At 33.4% G+C, this 19409-nt stretch overlaps 1 protein-coding gene across 1 annotated transcript in view; it reads left to right on the plus strand.

The window, feature by feature from the left end:
* The window catches only part of LOC106460077 (B-cell lymphoma/leukemia 11A-like), a 129280-nt gene that overhangs the window by 82360 nt on the left and 27511 nt on the right, over window positions 1–19409 (plus strand). Inside the window, exon 2 of the mRNA XM_022386696.1 lies at window positions 11215–11691. Within this exon, the coding sequence (XP_022242404.1) occupies window positions 11215–11691 (477 nt within the window). The remainder of the gene's footprint in view (window positions 1–11214; window positions 11692–19409) is intronic.

Raw genomic sequence — 19409 nt, forward strand, 5'->3', positions numbered from 1 at the left:
CTAGCTGGAGTACTCGTCCCCTGGACGGAAGTTATGTAAATTCATGATTAATAAAATATTATCTTAGGACATGAAAAGTTGTTTCACTAATATGTAATTGTAAGAAACGAAAAAGGCCCATAAAAACAGCAAAACACAAAATGCAAAATTGAAAAATTTGTACGTATCTCTCCCCTAAAAATATAATGAACCTCCATACCAAATTTGGTGAAGATCCATTCACACCTTGCGAAGCATTTACATGTACATACAGCAGACAACAAACAATACTATTATATTTATATAGCTTACACTTTTATTATAAAAATTGTTTTGCATTGTTAGTTTAGAATTTGTATTGAGGACTAACCTAAATCACCTAAGTTAGTAGAAACTCTTGACATATTATCTGGATTACGGCCGAAAATATCGTTAACAGCGAAGGACCCACCCAGCCTTAAATGTAAGGTCAGTTTGATTTTTCGTTTTGCTTTATGTACGTATCCTACTCTGATCGGAAGTTATTATTATTTACTACGACTACATCTGTCGTATTCAGCGAGCCTGAAAAGCTTTGCCATTGGTCGAATAGCCTCGTTAGCACTGGGTTTTGAAGATATAGTGTGATTGACATAATGTTTTACACTTATCTTTACTTTCACTGGGAAATTTTTATTAATGAATATACTTCTCAGTGAAACATAGTTATATCTAATTGATAAAACGTAACAGCTAAAGATAAAAAGAATATAAGTTAAAACGACTTTCTAGCTTTTAACGCTTAGAAAATCTACAATAAGTATAAACCCTTAAAATCTTTCTTGAAAAAAAGAAGAGATGAGAGATGAGTTTTATACTTTTATAATTATGTTGTTTTTTTTTAACATACAGTTAAATTACAACATTCCGAACTTAAGTTATTGAAAGAAAAGTGAATTTGATAAAGCAGTGCCTAAATTTTCGTAGTTTCAATTAAAAAAATAAGATAACTATTATAGACTTTTCGGTTATATATCTACTGTTTGTCAATGCAAGAAAGAAACTAACTTTAGTTTTAAAAAAACCTACTGATATGAAGCTAATACGTAGTTTAATCTGAGGGTAAAAAGACCCGAGTAGCTTGTTGAGTTGGGTTTTAAGAATAAGGTAAGGAATAACAAATGTATTGTTAAAACCGAACTCAACAAGTTACCCAGGTCTTTCTAGACTCCAATCATCTCTCTCCGTATAAGTAGGTTTTTTTTAGATACTGACTTTACAACTGGTAGAGACTACTAGTGGACTGCACAACCCAACAGCGCAGAAACATTAAAATATGGCTGGGAAGTTGTAGTTTAACTTTGACGTAGCTGACCTCTATTGTTATGTCCACCTTTAGTGTTTTTTGTTTCAACAATTTATGATCTATTTCTCATTTTCATGAGTGGTTATAAGCTTGTATACTACATACATGTTCTGCACGTGTAAATGATCAGAACAAAAAACTATCAAAGCAAGAAACGAATAAATTTGATCATTTGCTGTTTTGATGAAATCCTTAATTGTGGTTATGATTTTCATACAATTATGTGACCATGTTACTCACTGATGGTGAAAGTACAGACTATTAGATCTCTTTAAATGTTGTAAGTCAAATCAATCAAAGACAAGTAATACATCATATTTTTGTATCCAGATACATATTTGGATTGTTGTGTGTGTGGACTAGTTTGTGCACAACTTGAACAGCATCTGGGGAGATTATCTACTTCATATAAGCATCATTTTCTGCACAATGTGGTCATCAAGAATTGTTAGTCCACTGTCCATGAACTCAATGTGGACTTTTGGAGAAAGATGGGTTGATTACAAAGCCTGCTTAAAGTGACGAAAACCTATGGAAGAAATAGACGTCATGAGCTCGGCGTCAGGTGACGAAAACCTGTGTAAGGAATATACGTCATGAATATAGCTTAAGGTATTAAAAACTGGTTTCAACTTAACGTAGAGTACGTTTGAAGTTTTGTACAAATTAACAGAATTGGCAGTAACCCCACTGGGTGCTTGCACTTCTCAGAGAATTGGCAGTATCGCAACGGTGTGCCTGCATTCTTCGCAGAATTGGCAGTAACCCCACTGGGTGTTAGCACTTCTCAGAGAATTGGCAGTATCGCAACGGTGTGCCTGCATTCTTCGCAGAATTGGCAGTAACGCCACTGGGTGCTTGCACTTCTCAGAGAATTGGCAGTATCGCAACGGTGTGCCTGCATTCTTCGCAGAATTGGCAGTAACGCCACTGGGTGTTAGCACTCTTCCCAGATGTGTCAAGATTTCATATCCTTCCCTAAGATCGACAGTACAACGTTTTGCGAAATGTGATTTGGGACGAGTTTATTCAATATGAAATTCATTGTTATCACTTTGAATTAGAAGAGGAAAGTGTTGTAACTAACGATATTTGGTCAAATGAACTGGTTCATCCAGCAAATAATTGGTGCTCTGCAATGTGTTATAATTCCACTCATATTTTCATAGTTTCTCTCCCATTCTAATGTTTAATATATTTAATCAGATAAAATATGGAAAACTGCTTGAGAACCACTGTGCCTTTCATTGTTTTTACCATGACCTTGAGACTTGTACGATATTCAGAATACTTGATATTCGCCTACACGGTCTTCAAAATATGCAGTCAAACGATGTAAAAATAAAGAAATACATAAAGATTAAAATACGTTACATAAGTTTTGCAAGCTTAACCGTTGTCTTGTGACCTTGTTCTAAAGGACAAGAGTGATTATTACACGTTTTTCATTGTCATCTAGACCATTTTTCCATCTACCTCGATTTAAGTAGCATCAAAGTCTATAATCCCAGCATATTAATAGCTACCTACATTAAAAGTAAAAATGACTATACACAAACCCATACACATATAATGAAAGACGCGGACCTGTCAACTGTATTATCTATCTGTAATTACACTTTCATTTCTGTCATTTTGTTCTCTTTGTCAACCAACACACAGAAAGTACAAAAGGTTGTAAAAAGCTTTGTGATAATTCACGCAGCTATAACCACAGGAAATATTATCATTCCATCTTTGCCTAAATAAGAAACATGCCCCTTCATAGATAAGATACATTAAAAATATATCTATTCGCATGTGATTTTCAAGCATGCACTCATATTTTTTAGTCCATGAACTCAATAATATTCAAAGCTAAAAAAAAAGGTTATAAACCTTATTAATTAATGTATATAATAAAGTTCTGCAAAGTTGGAAATGTTACCACAAGATGATTTACAAGATTCATTGAGATAAACGTTTGTGTTTTCGTACAAATTCTTAATTTAACAAGCTTGATTCGCGTCCCGTTGCCGCAAAAACGCGTTACAAGAGTGTAATCAATTCTCACTAGGCGTGCTCAAGTGTTTAGTGTGCCAGAATGTAGATCTGGGGATTCAGGATTTGTGTTCCGTTGCCACAAAAAACGTCGCGCTCTGAACTTGGCCAAGGGTGCATTATAAAAGTAACGGGCACATCTCATTAGCCGATTAGTGTAGCTCAATAGGTATTTGTGGATATTGTTAACTAGCCATACACAGTTCAAGATTAGAGACGACTTGTGCAAATATCCCTTGAGTAGTTTTGCGCAATAATTCTTAAAATTAAAAGATTAAAAAAATGTTCGAAAACATTTAATATCATTTAACACCGTTCATATCTGCAAAATTGTTTGTAAGCTTATATTGGTCAGAAAAAAAAATGACCCATAGCGGAAATAACTTTTTTCGGTTTCCTTTTTTGTTAGTGATTTCATTAGCCAAACAAACGATGATTTAACTATTCTTAGCTTTAGTAGACCAACGACTCTTTTATCCAAATCAATGGATCAAAATTGCCGACGACTGTTAAAACACATTGCAATTATAGTTCAAAATGGAAGCTTTATCTTGAAAATTGAAAATGCCTACATGCTCAAAATGCTTAGAATGCTCTTGTTGTAGTTGTGAATATGATGGATTAAACTGGGTCGGAGACGTGGGTGAAAAGCAGCCAAAACTATATTAGCAAGTACTAACATGCAAAAACAGTGGAAGAAATCGACCACAGCCAAATTACGATGAACATTTTGTGATTATCAATGATGAAGCTATACATCATAGCCAATGTTCGCTGTTTACAGTTGTTGTGCTAGTTACCTAACATTCCTAATGTATAGCTAATGTTCGCTGTTTACAGTTGTTGTGCTAGTTACCTAACATTCCTAATGTATAGCTAATGTTCGCTGTTTACAGTTGTTGTACTAGTTACCTAACATTCCTAATGTATAGCTAATGTTCGCTGTTTACAGTTGTAGTGCTAGTTGCCTAACATTCCTAATGTATAGCTAATGTTTACTGTTTACAGTTGTAGTGCTAGTTATCTAACATTCCTAATGTATAGCTAATGTTCGCTGTTTACAGTTGTTGTGCTAGTTACCTAACATTCCTAATGTATAGCTAATGTTCGCTGTTTACAGTTGTTGTGCTAGTTACCTAACATTCCTAATGTATAGCTAATGTTCGCTGTTTACAGTTGTTGTGCTAGTTACCTAACATTCCTAATGTATAGCTAATGTTTACTGTTTACAGTTGTAGTGCTAGTTACCTAACATTCCTAATGTATAGCTAATGTTCGCTGTTTACAGTTGTAGTGCTAGTTACCTAACATTCCTAATCTATAGCTAATGTTCGCTGTTTACAGTTGTAGTGCTAGTTACCTAACATTCCTAATCTATAGCTAATGTTCGCTGTTTACAGTTGTAGTGCTAGTTACCTAACATTCCTAATGTATAGCTAATGTTCGCTGTTTACAGTTGTTGTGCTAGTTACCTAACATTCCTAATGTATAGCTAATGTTCGCTGTTTACAGTTGTAGTGCTAGTTACCTAACATTCCTAATCTATAGCTAATGTTCGCTGTTTACAGTTGTAGTGCTAGTTACCTAACATTCCTAATCTATAGCTATTGTTCGCTGATACATCGATATTTATGCCGCCATATCTTCATCTCTGCTTAAGATTTTGGTCCAAATAAAACAGTTGTGAAATCTTTATCATTGGTACTTTCATTTAGTATCATTTCCGCTATCTAATTCTATAATTGATTTTTCGCGATCCGACTACTGGTACAAAATGTTACCGAATTTGCCCATTAAGACCTGTGTTGAAAAGAAAGAAAAAAGAAAGAACTAAATGATAAATAATAGAATTACGTCTTCCTATTTTTCGAGTCTACCCATACAAGTATTGAAGTAACTTAATATTATATACAAGTATTGAAGTAACTTAACATCATATACAAGTATGTGACAACTATACTAAGCAACCTAGTTAATAATGAATATTGATAATCTTGTTATTACAGCGTATTTCAGTAGAGAAAGTTTTGTGATTATATATATGTGTGTGTGTGTGTGTACAGTTGTGAGTTATGTATATGCATTTATGTTTAAAATATTTAAGTTTCTTAGTGAAGGGTCTTGTGAACATTATTATACTGAAAGCTCTTGACTGTATAAAGTGAATGAAAAGTAAAACGTAGAATCATATTTTTCATTTAAATGCTGAAATATTGTCAAATGAAAATTAGTTATTATCATCCAATTATTAAAAACGATTTAAAATTTGCAACAATTTCTTTCACAACTTATTGTTACGTTGATAAGGAAGATAAAGCACTATAATAAAGGTAGCCTATTGTAAGTATCTGTTTGTTTGTTGTTAAGCACAAAGGGCCAGTTATGACTATCGCGGGTATAGAAACTCGATTCTTAGCGTTACAAGCTCTCATGTTTACCGAGGAGCCTTAATGTAAACAAACATAAAATTAATAATTTAAATAAGATTATTTATCCGTCGCTACGGCAGTTTTAAAAGATTACTATAAACTAGAAAACTGAACAGGTTGCCATAATTATATTGCCCTAATTATTTTTTAATTAAATGAAACAATTAGAACTAAATGTATTTTCACATTCAACTAATTTATAAAGGTTCTAAATATATAACGCTGCTTTTCATTTTGAATATAAATACAGATTCATAATACAACTTCAATACTAATATTACGGAAGTAATAATATAACTTCAATACTAATATTACGGAAGTAATAATATAACTTCAATACTAATATTACGGAAGTAATAATATAACTTCAATACTAATATTACGGAAGTAATAATATAACTTCAATACTAATATTACGGAAGTAATAATATAACTTCAATACTAATATTACGGAAGTAATAATTACAATTTCAAATTTACTCTAACTCAAGCTATTTGCTTTTCATTTAAAAATTTCTCATAAAAGGTATTTACATTTTTCGGAGAGAAATGTTTGTTTAGTACAGAGTGGCACCTTAGTAGGATGTGATAATTACAGTTGCTAAAAGAAGGAAAATTTATAAATGTCACTTCAAAATTATTTTTACTGTGATCAGTATGTTCCATTTTACTTCATGATGATTTCCAAAAGTTCTGAAATTGGTTTCTTTATCTTGCTCTCTGCTCCCCTGTTATTAAATATATTTTATTATATTGCATGTAATTGACAGAATGTTAATACAATTTACTTTTAACACATATTTTTGTAGTCACTTTTATTCCCCCCACTCATATAAGTTTCATTTGGATTAAAAAGTTGTTTTTTTGAGAGAAAATTATTTTTCTGGAGATTTTCTAGTTATAATGAAATAATTTCATCTAGTACTTTTATTTCCTAGCTGCATTAATTCTTACAGAATTTATTTTACTGCTTTTAATAAGGAATATTGAAATTTAATTTTAAAAAACTTGAGTAGATTATTATACAGTTATTGTGCAAGACTCTTGTCTCCCAGTAGGTCAGAGATAAGTTTGCGAAGTTACAACACTAAAACCCGGTGTTCGATTCCTCGCGTTGTACAGCACATAGATAGTCATTGTGTAAAATAAAACAGAACAAAATAAGTAGGAGTGACAAGAGCAATGTAAAATAACTTGATTTCCTGTTAAGTAAGCTCTTTAGTAACACTGCAATGTATGTATATATGTATGTATGGCTTTTAGAGAAAAATCATCTTTAAGTGACAATGGTAGTAATTTATTTACTTGGTGACGTTTCGAGGAAACGCTCCTTTTCAAGCGGAAACAAGCCTGTCGGTTAATTACTACCATGACTTAAAGGTGTTTTTCTCTAAAAGTCTAATTTCTTTATTTAATCACCTTCGCCTTTTTTTACTGATATATATATGTGTGTCTGTGTGTGTATTTATATGCTGAGTAGTTTGTAAACTTGTACTCTATGTCCTGTTGCTCTGATGTGCGGTTGGTTATTAGGCTGTATCTGCTATTGTAAGTTTGCTCTTCCATAGCATCACCCACTGGTGAGTAATGTAGTTAGTGCCTGTTAGTTAGAATCTCACATAGTGCACACGTGTTATGATTATAAACTCTGATTAAACATGCATGGCTATAAGAAACTCATCTGTATGTATATTGTTAAAGCGTGACGTAAGTAAGAGTGGTGTAAGGGAGACAGAACCTTGAGAAACAGGTTTATTAGAAGAAAGTTCAGGACGAAGAGACCTGAGGCGGCGACCTTTTTGTATGGTGTTCCTACCCTAACTGATAATTAAGAAGTCGTAGTGAGAAGTAGGCGATGGAGACAGGCAGTCACTTGCAGAGCACTACTTCGAGTAGACACATAGAGTAAAAGAGGGTGGAGGCGGGTGGAAAGACAAAATGAACACAAGTTCAGCTGGCTTTAAGCCCCCACCTTTTACACTTGTTGGCACGCCGCCTTAATTTGGTGCTACACCTTTCGAGATGAGGTTACTACCTCAGCAAATATACCCTAAATAGAAGAAAGATAAAGTCACAATAACAAATACCAACTATGGTGCCACTTACTTCCCCCCCCCCCTACTCTCGTGTTGTTGAGGTTGAGCTCAATGTCTGTTAACCGACAACGGATTAATTAAGACGACTGTGCCATAAAGACTGCTAATAGTACATGTTAAATGCAAGTGTGATGACTGCATTGTTTGATCATTTAAAACTAGTGCTATTATGATTATCTGCAAGTAAACACATATTTTATAACAACAGTTGTAGTTCCGTGACTTCCTTCAAGTAAATTATGACCAAAAAATCATGACAGATGTGTCATGTAAATTTTAAAATTTTACTTTCTAAATCTTCGAAATCTTTATTTTCTTTTAGAATAACGATTTAAATATTTATTAATATTCTCTGACCAAAATTAAGTTAACCCTTCAGATCAGACCTAAAATAAGTAGCATATATATTGATGAAGGCAAGTCTATAAAACAAACTGACAACACGTACATAATATCATAAACCATAACATAAAACTAAAACCTGTTAATAATAGTTTCAGCCGTAATCCCAATATCACTGCACGAGGATCAGCCAGTTTCGAAGGCTTATGCTAGTCCTAAATCTACACACTAAGCTAACAAGATTAAATGATATTCATAAGTATAAAGTTAATAAAAATAATCAGTAATAATAATAACATTCGAAAGCATTTTTGACATTACAATCAATAATATTAATGGCATTAACTTTAGAGAAAACTGATGTGTGTGTGTGAGTGTGTGTGGCTTTTTTAACCGGCGATATGGTAACTTATATTAATTTAGATGTGTGAATAACGCTACGGCATTGCACCTAATTTAGTATTAATATAGTAATAAAGAATAACTAGTTGTTTGGTCCAACAATAAAAATGCTTATAGTTTTTTCTCAACACTAATCTATTGTAGAAGGTTTTATTTGTTTATTTAGAGCAAACCACATTAGGCCGTCTGCTGTGTCTACCGCGAGGAATAGAACTCCAGATTTTAGCGTTGTAAGTTCGTAGGCTTACCACCGGAGGACAAACCAAACAATAGATTAACCTCTACGTCATTCATGAATTATTTCTTCACTGAAGTTACACGTTTTGGCGAAGAAAAGAAAAAATCCAGAATAAATGAAAATGTTTCTGTTTTAGTGGCCTATCTGCGCTAAGTCTACTATGAGGAATTGAACTCCGGATTTTATAATTATAAATCCGTAAACTTACCGCTGATCCACTGGGGAAAAAATAGATATGTACAGCTGTTAGTTTTAATATCCTAGACCTACATTAATTGTTATATCATTTACGGAATCAAGACACCTGCTATTTGTTTATCGTGTATTACATTATTAAATAATGCCTTTTTCTGATGTTTGTAGTTTTGTGTGAGTCTGTGAATCACACTCTTGACTATAATATGTTTCAAACTGGACCACATAGAAATATATCAAAACACAAATGTGGCATATGCTTAAATTGTAATACGTATTCTTTAATTCCACCCCTTTCACCGAAGCTCTTGAGATTCCTGTATTCGATTTGGACTTAAATGTTTTCAGTTGTATGACGTTTCCGCTAAACAACCATACGAGATTTCATACTAAGTAAATATTTCCTATTTTTATGTTAGAAAGTGTTTTGTATTTCATTCCAAATAGCATTAAATCGAGGGTTGCTCATCATGGTTCTTACACAGCACCTTAAGGACTATATCATGGAAAACCACCACTCGGTGGATTATTTGCGAATTTCATCCTCCCTCTCTTTTTTTAAAGTCTGAGTATACTGAAGCTGGGGGGAGGGGGGAGAACGACTGCGAAGCTTATTAGCTCTGACATTTATATCTTGTTCAAGTCTTTTTCTCCTTTTATGAACTTACTTAATAACTTCACAGAAGTAGTACCAACATTATTTTTTATTCTAGCCCCTCTAATAACACCTAGAGTATGTAGCCTTTCATGTCGTATTAGAGTTAGAAAATGCACGTATAATGTCTAAACACTTAATGATCCAGGGTTGTTACAGTTCAAATCCTAGAATATCGGAAAAGCTACAACAAAATTATATCTTGGAGACACTAAAATATTTTCATTAACTCTGCGGATGGAATATAGTAAAGGTACATAAGTATTCTGTTTGGGATCAAAATTAAGTTGTTTTTAGTGAGTTTTCACTTTAAATAATACCCTACATTTTCACAGTTTTAATAAAGTTTGACTCTAATGACAATGATTATTAAGAACGTCTGATGGCAAGTAAACTAAATGTAAAGAAATTTCAAGCGGCAGTTGGTACCACATACTATTGTGTGTAAACAATGGAGAGCTTAGTATCTGTTTCTAATGCATACGGCCCGGCATGGCCAGATGTTTAGTGTGGTTTGTTGTTGTTAAGCATAAAGCTACAAAATAGGCTGTACGTGTTGGGTTCACTACTGTTATCAAATGTACCAATGATCCACTGGGGGCTACTGACACTGAAACTATTCATAATTTAACTCAAAATAATTTATATGGTGAGTACATCTTAATTTTATAATTAATAACTGGTCCCCGAATAGTCTAAGGTAGAATAAGAGTAAGTTTGCTCGGAATTTATTACATGTCATGTTTATATATAGTTACGGCCCGGCATGGCCAGGTGGTTAGGGCGCTCGAATCGCAATCTGAGGGTCGCGGGTTCGAATCCCCATCCCAACGAACATGCTCGCCCTTTCAGTCGTGAGGGTGTTATAATGTTACGACCAATCCCATTATTCGTTGGTAAAAGAGTAGCCCAAGAGTTGGTGGTGGGTGGTGATGACTAGCTGTCTTCCCTCTAGTCTTTCACTGCTAAATTAGGTACGGCTAGCGCAGATAGCCCTCGTGTAGCTTTACGCGAAATTCAAAACAAACAAACAAACAATCTAATGCATGCCAGTATCCGTAACAATGGGGCGTATAGTAAAAAAGTTAAATTAAGACAATATCTATAACAGGGGAGAATACAGAGTCAGTCTGAAATTCATTCACGTGTCTGAAAACGCGTATTTGTAAAATTGATTATTCGTCCTACGTTTTTCGATACTTTAACTGTTGCTCTAGGTTAACTTACAAACTACAATAGGCTTGGTGAAGTTAACTTGATAAAACTGATCATATATCATGTTCCTAGACTTTGTATGAAATTCACAAAGCCCAGAATTTAATATTCATTTCAATAGTTCTCACAATTTAGTATGAATTCGCGAAAATACTTTTCTGTCGTATCGATGTCACTTTCTCTTCGCTGTCGTATTGTAATTTTGTTCTTTATGAAAACAAAAAAAAGAAGAAAAGGACATAAGCCTTATTACTGATATCTGTTTTTGTTTCCAACAGCTGACCCGGTCATTCTTCAAGACGTCTTAACATGTGGCGTGTGCCAGGAAGACTTTGCCTTATCAGATATCGTAAAATTCATCCAGCACAAAGTGCATAATTGTAATAAGGAAAACTGTGCATATTATAATGGTGGCGACATTGATGGACTTAGAAAGAATGATGATAGTAGTAATGCCTTTCAATTAAGGCAACCAACCATATCCGCTACGATTTGTAAAATGGACCTTGCGTTGTCAAGTTTTCCAAATAAACTCGAGGAGACTTGTCGCAATCCAGTATTGGCTTTAGAACCTTTCAAGGACTCCAGAGCTAGAACCAGTCCTGATTCTGTTCAATTAAAGAACACCTTGTCCACCGACCCAGAAGGAACTCTCAAGGAGAACAGAAGTAATTCCGAAGAACCATCATCTCCGGTAGAGGGCGCGCACCAACAGGGACGTGTGGTAGATGCAGATACTAACACGACCTCCACAGGTTAGCACCAACATGGTTTTATGTAAAGTGATTACGACTTGTAAGCATTGATATGTTTTGCTTTATAAGCCCACACTCTTAAGTTAAATTTTAAACATCAATGTTCATTTGTTTTGTGAAGATACTGCAAAGTTTGGACTAAAGTGGATCCTTGCACAAACAAGAAAGCAATTTTATTTGACGCCAAATTGATTTTAGGAGAATATCGGATACAGAATAATGGGTGATAAAAAAAACTGTTCATGAGAAAGTTTTGTTGTTTCAGAGAGTTACTTCTTAACTTGGCGTTTCACGATGAACCGGTTGGGGACAAAATATCGAAATGTACAGTGGGCGGGACAAAAAAAACTGTTCATGAGAAAGTTTTGTTGTTTCAGAGAGTTACTTCTTAACTTGGCGTTTCACGATGAACCGGTTGGGGACAAAATATCGAAATGTACAGTGGGCGGGACAAATGTCGCTATAAAGTTAGCGCTAATACAGAAAATATTACCTATACTTTTACAAGGCTATAAGGTTATGGTTTATTAGCATTTTAATGACTCTAATATGAACTGTGCTTTACTTTCACAAGGTATGGTTTATTAGCATTTTAATGACTCTAGTATGAACTGTGCTTTACTTTCACAAGGTATGGTTTATTAGCATTTTAATGACTCTAGTATGAACTGTGCTTTACTTTCACAAGGTATGGTTTATTAGTATTTTAACAGCTCTAACACAGCTCTTGCTTTTACACGGTTGTGGTTTATTAACACTTTAATGACTCTAGCATGAACTATATTTTACATTTATAAGGTTATGTCTCATTAACGTTTTAATTACTCTGGCACGAACTGTGTTTTGGTTTTACAAGGTTATAGTTTATTAATATTATAATGACTCTAGCACGAACTGTGTTTTGGTTTTACAAGGTTGTGGTTTATTAACACTTTAATGACTCTAGCATGAACTAGGCTTTACGTCTAACTAGCTTATTAAAACACGTTTTCTTGATTGAGTATTACTGGTGCTAATGTTTTTCCACGAAAGGTAAGTGAGTACATCATTTCCATAAAGATAATCAGTGATGTGGGCACTTTATAAATCTAGGTTAATTGGCATAACTCAATTGACTCAATAAAAGAAAGGCTCAAATGTCAATTTGTGCAAGAATGAATGAGCACAAAATTATACTAATTTGTTTTTGTTTTGTTTGTACACATATTTATCATATAATGCTTTTCGATGTGCACTAAACGGTTTGTTATGGATCATACTAGTCCAAATACTTGTTTATTATTGAGTTGCTGTTTGAAATGCAGAGTCTCAGTTTATATGTTAGATTAAATGAAATATGTGATTCACCCCCCCCCCTTGAAGCACATTTTTTATGTTTTTCAACACCTCACTTCGTTATATGTACGTCGAAATATGAAAAAGCTTGACAAGTTGTTCTACTTCATAAAAAATTAATACTACAGGAGAATAGGTTCTCTACGAAGTCCGGTAATTAATTTTCACTAGTATGTATAGAGGTTGAGTAAGTTATATTATAACGATTTTGAATATGTATGACTGGACGTAAAGAAACGGACTGTATTTGTACAGTGAGGTCCAAAATCGTTTTCATACAACGCACTGAACCTATGTAATCCCTTCCTTATATTATCTAACTGTAGTGTTCACGAAAAACAAAGTGTAAGCCGATACTGTTATACATATATATCATTGTAACAAACTGTAAGCCGATACTGTTTTATATATACATATATATCATTGTAACAAACTGTAAGCCGATACTGTTATACATATATATCATTGTAACAAACTGTAAGCCGATACTGTTATACATATATATCATTGTAAAAAAACTGTAAGCCGATACTGTTATACATATATATCATTGTAACAAACTGTAAGCCGATACTGTTATTGTAACAAACTTGAGAACAAGATACAAAATACATTTAGTGACGCTTATGATTTCTGTGATATTAGCCTAGTTTGCTGGTTCGCCAGTTCTTATGAATCATAAAAAAGTTTATTAAAATAAAATAATTGAAATAAATAATCTGTGTTAAAAATAAATTAAATAAATGATATTGAAACATAAATCTTACCCTACAAATGTCACTTATAAGTTATTTAAATAAAATTAATAATAATTACAATTCACTTACTTAATCAAGTTCTCACCGTAACAGTCGTAGCTCATGAAGATTGAAGATATAAACAGCGCCTAGACCGCCACTACATCTATAGTATCCCACCCGGCCTAACAAGCCAAGAAATTGGGAAATAGCTTCGTCGGTAATAGATATGACAGATATAGGGCAGTTAACATAACATAACCATCTCTGTTGTGTCTCATGAATTCTTAGAATACACTTGAGTGAATATTTAACCTGCGAAACAATTAATTTGATTAAACAAACGTGACATTTCATGAGTGATATAATTTAAAAAGATATTGTCCGTTTCTCTTTTTTGCGAAAATATGTATTCTGAACAAATGTAATTATGTTATGATACAGCATATATTCTTCATACCAGAAAAATGCCCCCACGTGGCACAGTAGTATATCTGCGTACTTATACTGCTAGAAACCGGGTTTCGATACCCGTGGTCGGCAGAGCACAGATAGACCTTTGTGCTTAATAACAAACAAACCGGAAAAATATAGCACCGCTATTGCCGACAATGAACAAAGACGTATGGATATAACTGTAACGTAATGAAATAAACTTGACACTCTATTATTACTAGTGTTATTTTGATCAGCACTTTCATTACAGGTTCCATTTTAAATATGTCATTTTTTCTACACTTTACATTATTGCTGGAGTCATTAAAACCGACGACATTTTTTACCGGACATTATGCTAACTATTCATTAATCTTGCTACTTTAATGAAGAAAAACAGTAAATTATTCCACAATGTGAGGAGAAAATAAAATATCACACAGGTTCTTGTCACACGAAACTATAGATGTGGGTTTTGTTTGTTGTTAAGCGCAAAGCTATACAATGGGTTATCTGTTCTGTACCAACCACGGACGCTCGACTTGCAATCTGAGGGTCGTGAGTTAGAATCCCCGTCCCACCAAACATGCTCGCTTATTCCGACTTGGGGGGTATTATAATGTGACGGTCAGTCCCACTATTCGTTGTTAATAGAGTAGCTCTAGTCTTTCAGTGCTAAATTAGAGACGGCTAGCGCATATAGCTCTCGTGTAGCTTTGCGCGAAATTCAAAACAAACCAAGCCAACCATGGGTATCAAAACCCAGTTTAAAGCCTTCAGACTTAACACTGAATCACTAGGTGCTCATAGATGTGGTAAAAATTTTCTAAAACTCCACAACACCTTTTTTGGCTTTCTTAATGTTTATTTGTTTAAATTCTGGCTAATAACGTGTTGCATAGTGTAGCAAATATTTTAAATGTTTCAACTATTTGTAGACAAACAATAAAGAAAAACATTTAAGAGTATAAGGTTCGAAAATATCCCATTTTCGAGCTTCTTTACCTGTTATAAAAAAGCATTTTATCAAATTTAGTAAATAGAAACACAAAAGTGAGCTTTTATAGATATATTCAAAATTCCAACACTTTACGGCTCTCAATTGGAAATGAACGATTACATTTCAATTTCCAGACAAATTAATGAGAAAAACATATGTATAGCAATTTCAGTTGAACGTATTAGTAATAAAATAATTTGCATTTCTTTATTTCTTGTGATAATAGCATCTGAAGAATATCAAGCTATGATTATGTTTTATGTTGTCTGACAACATGCTGGTTTTTCACTTGTGAAACATGTAACACCACACATGCTTCAACTCGACATGACTAGCAACATATCGTCTTCTCCGCAACTATTAGGTTTCGGTTTTCTGGTATATAGGACTTTACATGGAGCTGTTAGTCTTAACCTAATACCCTCGTCATGACAAAACTACTACTGTAGTGTATTTAATTACCAACAAACTAATTTACTATACTGTCGTAAGGAGGAGATAAGTTTAATTCACGGAACTAAGAAAACACCGAATGGAAACCAGATAATTCCCAGTTCACCCCAAAAACAATAAGATCTGCTTATTAAAAAGGCTCCGCTTATTGGATTTCTTTCATCCATATTTATACATTATTATTCCATATGATACAATTCAGGAAGGCTACAAAATTTAATCAAAGCTATTCATTGTCAGTTAGTCACGACAGGTATGGAAACGATAAAGTTTCGTATTAAATTAAGCAATTGCTAGGTCTTATGATGTATTGTAATTACAACGCTGAATATATTCACATTCTTTAATTGCTTTTTCTCGTGCAAGACTGAACAATTATTCTTAATTTGTTGATACGGATATACAAGTCTCACGTCATATGGCTCTTAAATTTTCTTAACTTTAAAAAATTATGTATTCACGTATTTTCTGGGGAGGAGCTCAGAAAAAAAAAACTGTAAGCGACGTCATTGATAATGATAGATGTCATATTGAAGGATTGAGTCAGAAACGTTATGCCTGAACTCAAATACACTATTATTGAAATCGAAGTTGACGTCATATTAAAAAAATATAGAACAAATCTAATTTTCGTTACTCCTAATGGCGGGGAACCCCTCCCTTGTCTTCCATACCCTTATGTTGTACAGGCTGTGATATATTTTCCAATAAAACATGGCTTCACTCAGACCAGGTATTACTTCGCTTAGATCGAATGACTATCATAGCACGTCATTTTAAACTGTAAGCTAAAATTAATTCGTCTTTGTTACCTTTGTTTATTTCTGAGACTTACTCAGATATTGCATAAATCAGTGTTTATCACAACCAAATGTATTACACGGAATCCTCATAAGTGCAGCCTTATTATTTAACTCGGTTTCTGCTACTATATATATACTACTAGTAACTACACACGCTCGACAACATACATTCATACAAACAAGGAAGGAGTCATCACAGAAGTTTTGAAACTGTACAGACGATTTAACAGCAAAATATTTTTAAAAAATCAGCATATTTACTTCACACTCTGATAACGATGTATTTAGGCACGTTTATAAACGTTGGTGCTTTCTACATCACTCTCACAACATATTTTGACATTTAAACCCTATTCTGTTAGCGAGAGTAAAAGCAGTGAAAACACTTGAAACACGTTGATACCTCGCAATCAGTATAGCTAGCTAAATACATTTTATTTACGTTTATACTTTTAAAGATTAAAATGCATTGGTTCATCATTTAGGTACCCTGGCTGTTAATAACGTTTTCGGCCATAATCCCAGTAATATCTCACGAGGTTCGGATAGCTTAGAAAATTTAAGTTAGTCCTAAATACTTATTCAACGCTAACAATGCAAAACAATCTTTGTGATAAAATTACAACAATTAACAATAAACAAAAAGTTCTTCTATTTCGGTCATTTCTTAGATAATCTTAGAAAATATAATTTGAGAAATAAATGGGAAAACGTTATTTTTATTAGACAAAAACTTTAAACAGGCTTGTTTAGGACTTCCTGTGCTATACACACTGAAGAGATCGAGTCCCGAATTTCAAAGGAAAGAAAATGAATTTTACTGGGAAAAAGGAAGGAGGGAAACAGTTATTTAGAAAAAAAAAACGGAAACGGAAAGAGAAACAATTTTATTTAAAAAAAACTGAAACATATATAGCTAGGGAAAAAAGAAATAGAAACAATTATGTAAGAGAACAGGAAACAAAAAGTTTGTTTGTAATTTAGCACAAAGCTACACAATGGGCTGTCTGTGCTCTGCCCACCACGGGTATAGAAACCCGGATTCTAGCATTATAAGTCCGCGGACATACCGCTGTGCCTCTGGAGGGGGGGGGCTTTTTTATTTATTTATGTATAACAATGTTTAACTTAGCCTGAGGTTCGAATATTAACATATATTACGGGTATATACGTAAGTAGGTGTGTATGTGTATTTATGCATAAATGATACCTTTTTGTGGTTACAAAAATTTCAAACTATATTATAATAATAAATCATATAGTGTGTTTTTCAACAGCGTCATGTAGTAAAGCAATGATTAATTATGTTTGTCTGGCATTTTTACTTCCGTATGTCGTATACATCAATCATCAGTCGGATTTTAACCTTTATATCGTAGAGCAGCGTGGTCCAACTGGCCGCCCCTAGCCTTACGACTGACTTTATCCGGTACTCGCCTTCATTACTAATGACATATTAACTTTCTCATCATGATTAAATCCTAATAGGAAACTCCCATCCAGTAAATCACATAAGTAATAAATTACGAGCCTCTATTGTTTCTATCCTCTACAATCCGATACTTCATAGGTAAAATGTTTTACATAACCAACCCTGTCATAGAGTAGAAGTACAAACACACTCTTCGGATGTTAGAATGTTTAATTTAAATATGCGATTGCGAGGTAAAGTTCACGATAGTAAAATACATAGAACATGATTAGCGTCGTCACAGATAATTAATAAGCATTAATGTATCACGTTTCAAATAACTATTAATGCAAAAACAAAAACCAACAGGCAGTCAAATTAAAACCAGATGTTTAGCGATAACCTATTAACACAAGAATGAGTTGAACAGACTTCAGTTAGTGGATTTAATGCTAATAGTAGTGACCGAAGTTGTCTTGTGCATTCTATTTGTGTGGAACCTTCTAGTTTAACATTTTCTTTTCTACATTAATCTTTAAGTATTTATATTTTCCACAGAAAATGTTGGTATGCAAAGATTAAAAGATTATTGAAAGTTGCATCATCAAATACAGCTGAGAGTTCGCAGCAGTGCTTTAAAAATATCCTTGGATAGAAACCGGAGAGTAAAGAATATCAATTCAAATTTTGACACGAGATTCAAATTTAAAGTTCCAGTGTGATATTTTCTAAATACGTTTACCATGGGATTTCTAGTGTAACATGAAAATGAAAAAATGGTTATGTAATCTAACATAATACAAAGCTTCTAAGAGAAAGAGACTCGAAGTTGAATTATTGATGATAATTTTTATAATTTTGAATATATAATTACAACACTGAAAGTATGCAAAAGAGAAGTGCACTTTATAAAATTTATTTATTACTAAATATAGATTAGCTTATCTTAAAATCAGAGCTCACAATCCACAATGTATTTTTATACTTTCATAACTTTATTGGTCAGCAGTTATTTGTCATAAGACATTAGCATTAGGCCTGTCGTATTTTTAAACACTACATTCTTTATATAATCTCTTAGGGATTTTCAAGCATAATAAGTGTTCCAACCACACTATATTCGCCATTTTTAGGCGTTCACACCATAACAACTGTTATAACAAAGATCTCATATAAATGGTGTTCCCACCACTCCTGTGTTTGTTCTATCTCAACCGTCCTGGAGAGACCTGGATTGAGTGTTGGGTAATCGATATGGCGAATATAGTGTGGCTGGAATGCTATTATGATACATTCTACTAATTCTTGAAAATCCATAACGGAGTAGTTAAATAATGCAGTGTTTAAAAATATAATAGATCTAATACTGGTATCTTATGACAAATATAATTGTAATCGTGCTTCGCCAGATTGTAAAAAAAATCGTTCAAACCATAACAGTTATTTGATTTATATATATAAAAAAATACAGAGGAAATGAGGTAACGAATTTATTATTATGTATTTATGATTATTTCAAATTCGTGATATGTAACATAAAAAAT

The sequence above is a fragment of the Limulus polyphemus genome, unplaced genomic scaffold, assembly GCF_000517525.1.
Source record: "Limulus polyphemus unplaced genomic scaffold, Limulus_polyphemus-2.1.2 Scaffold703, whole genome shotgun sequence".
Classification (NCBI taxonomy): domain Eukaryota; kingdom Metazoa; phylum Arthropoda; class Merostomata; order Xiphosura; family Limulidae; genus Limulus; species Limulus polyphemus.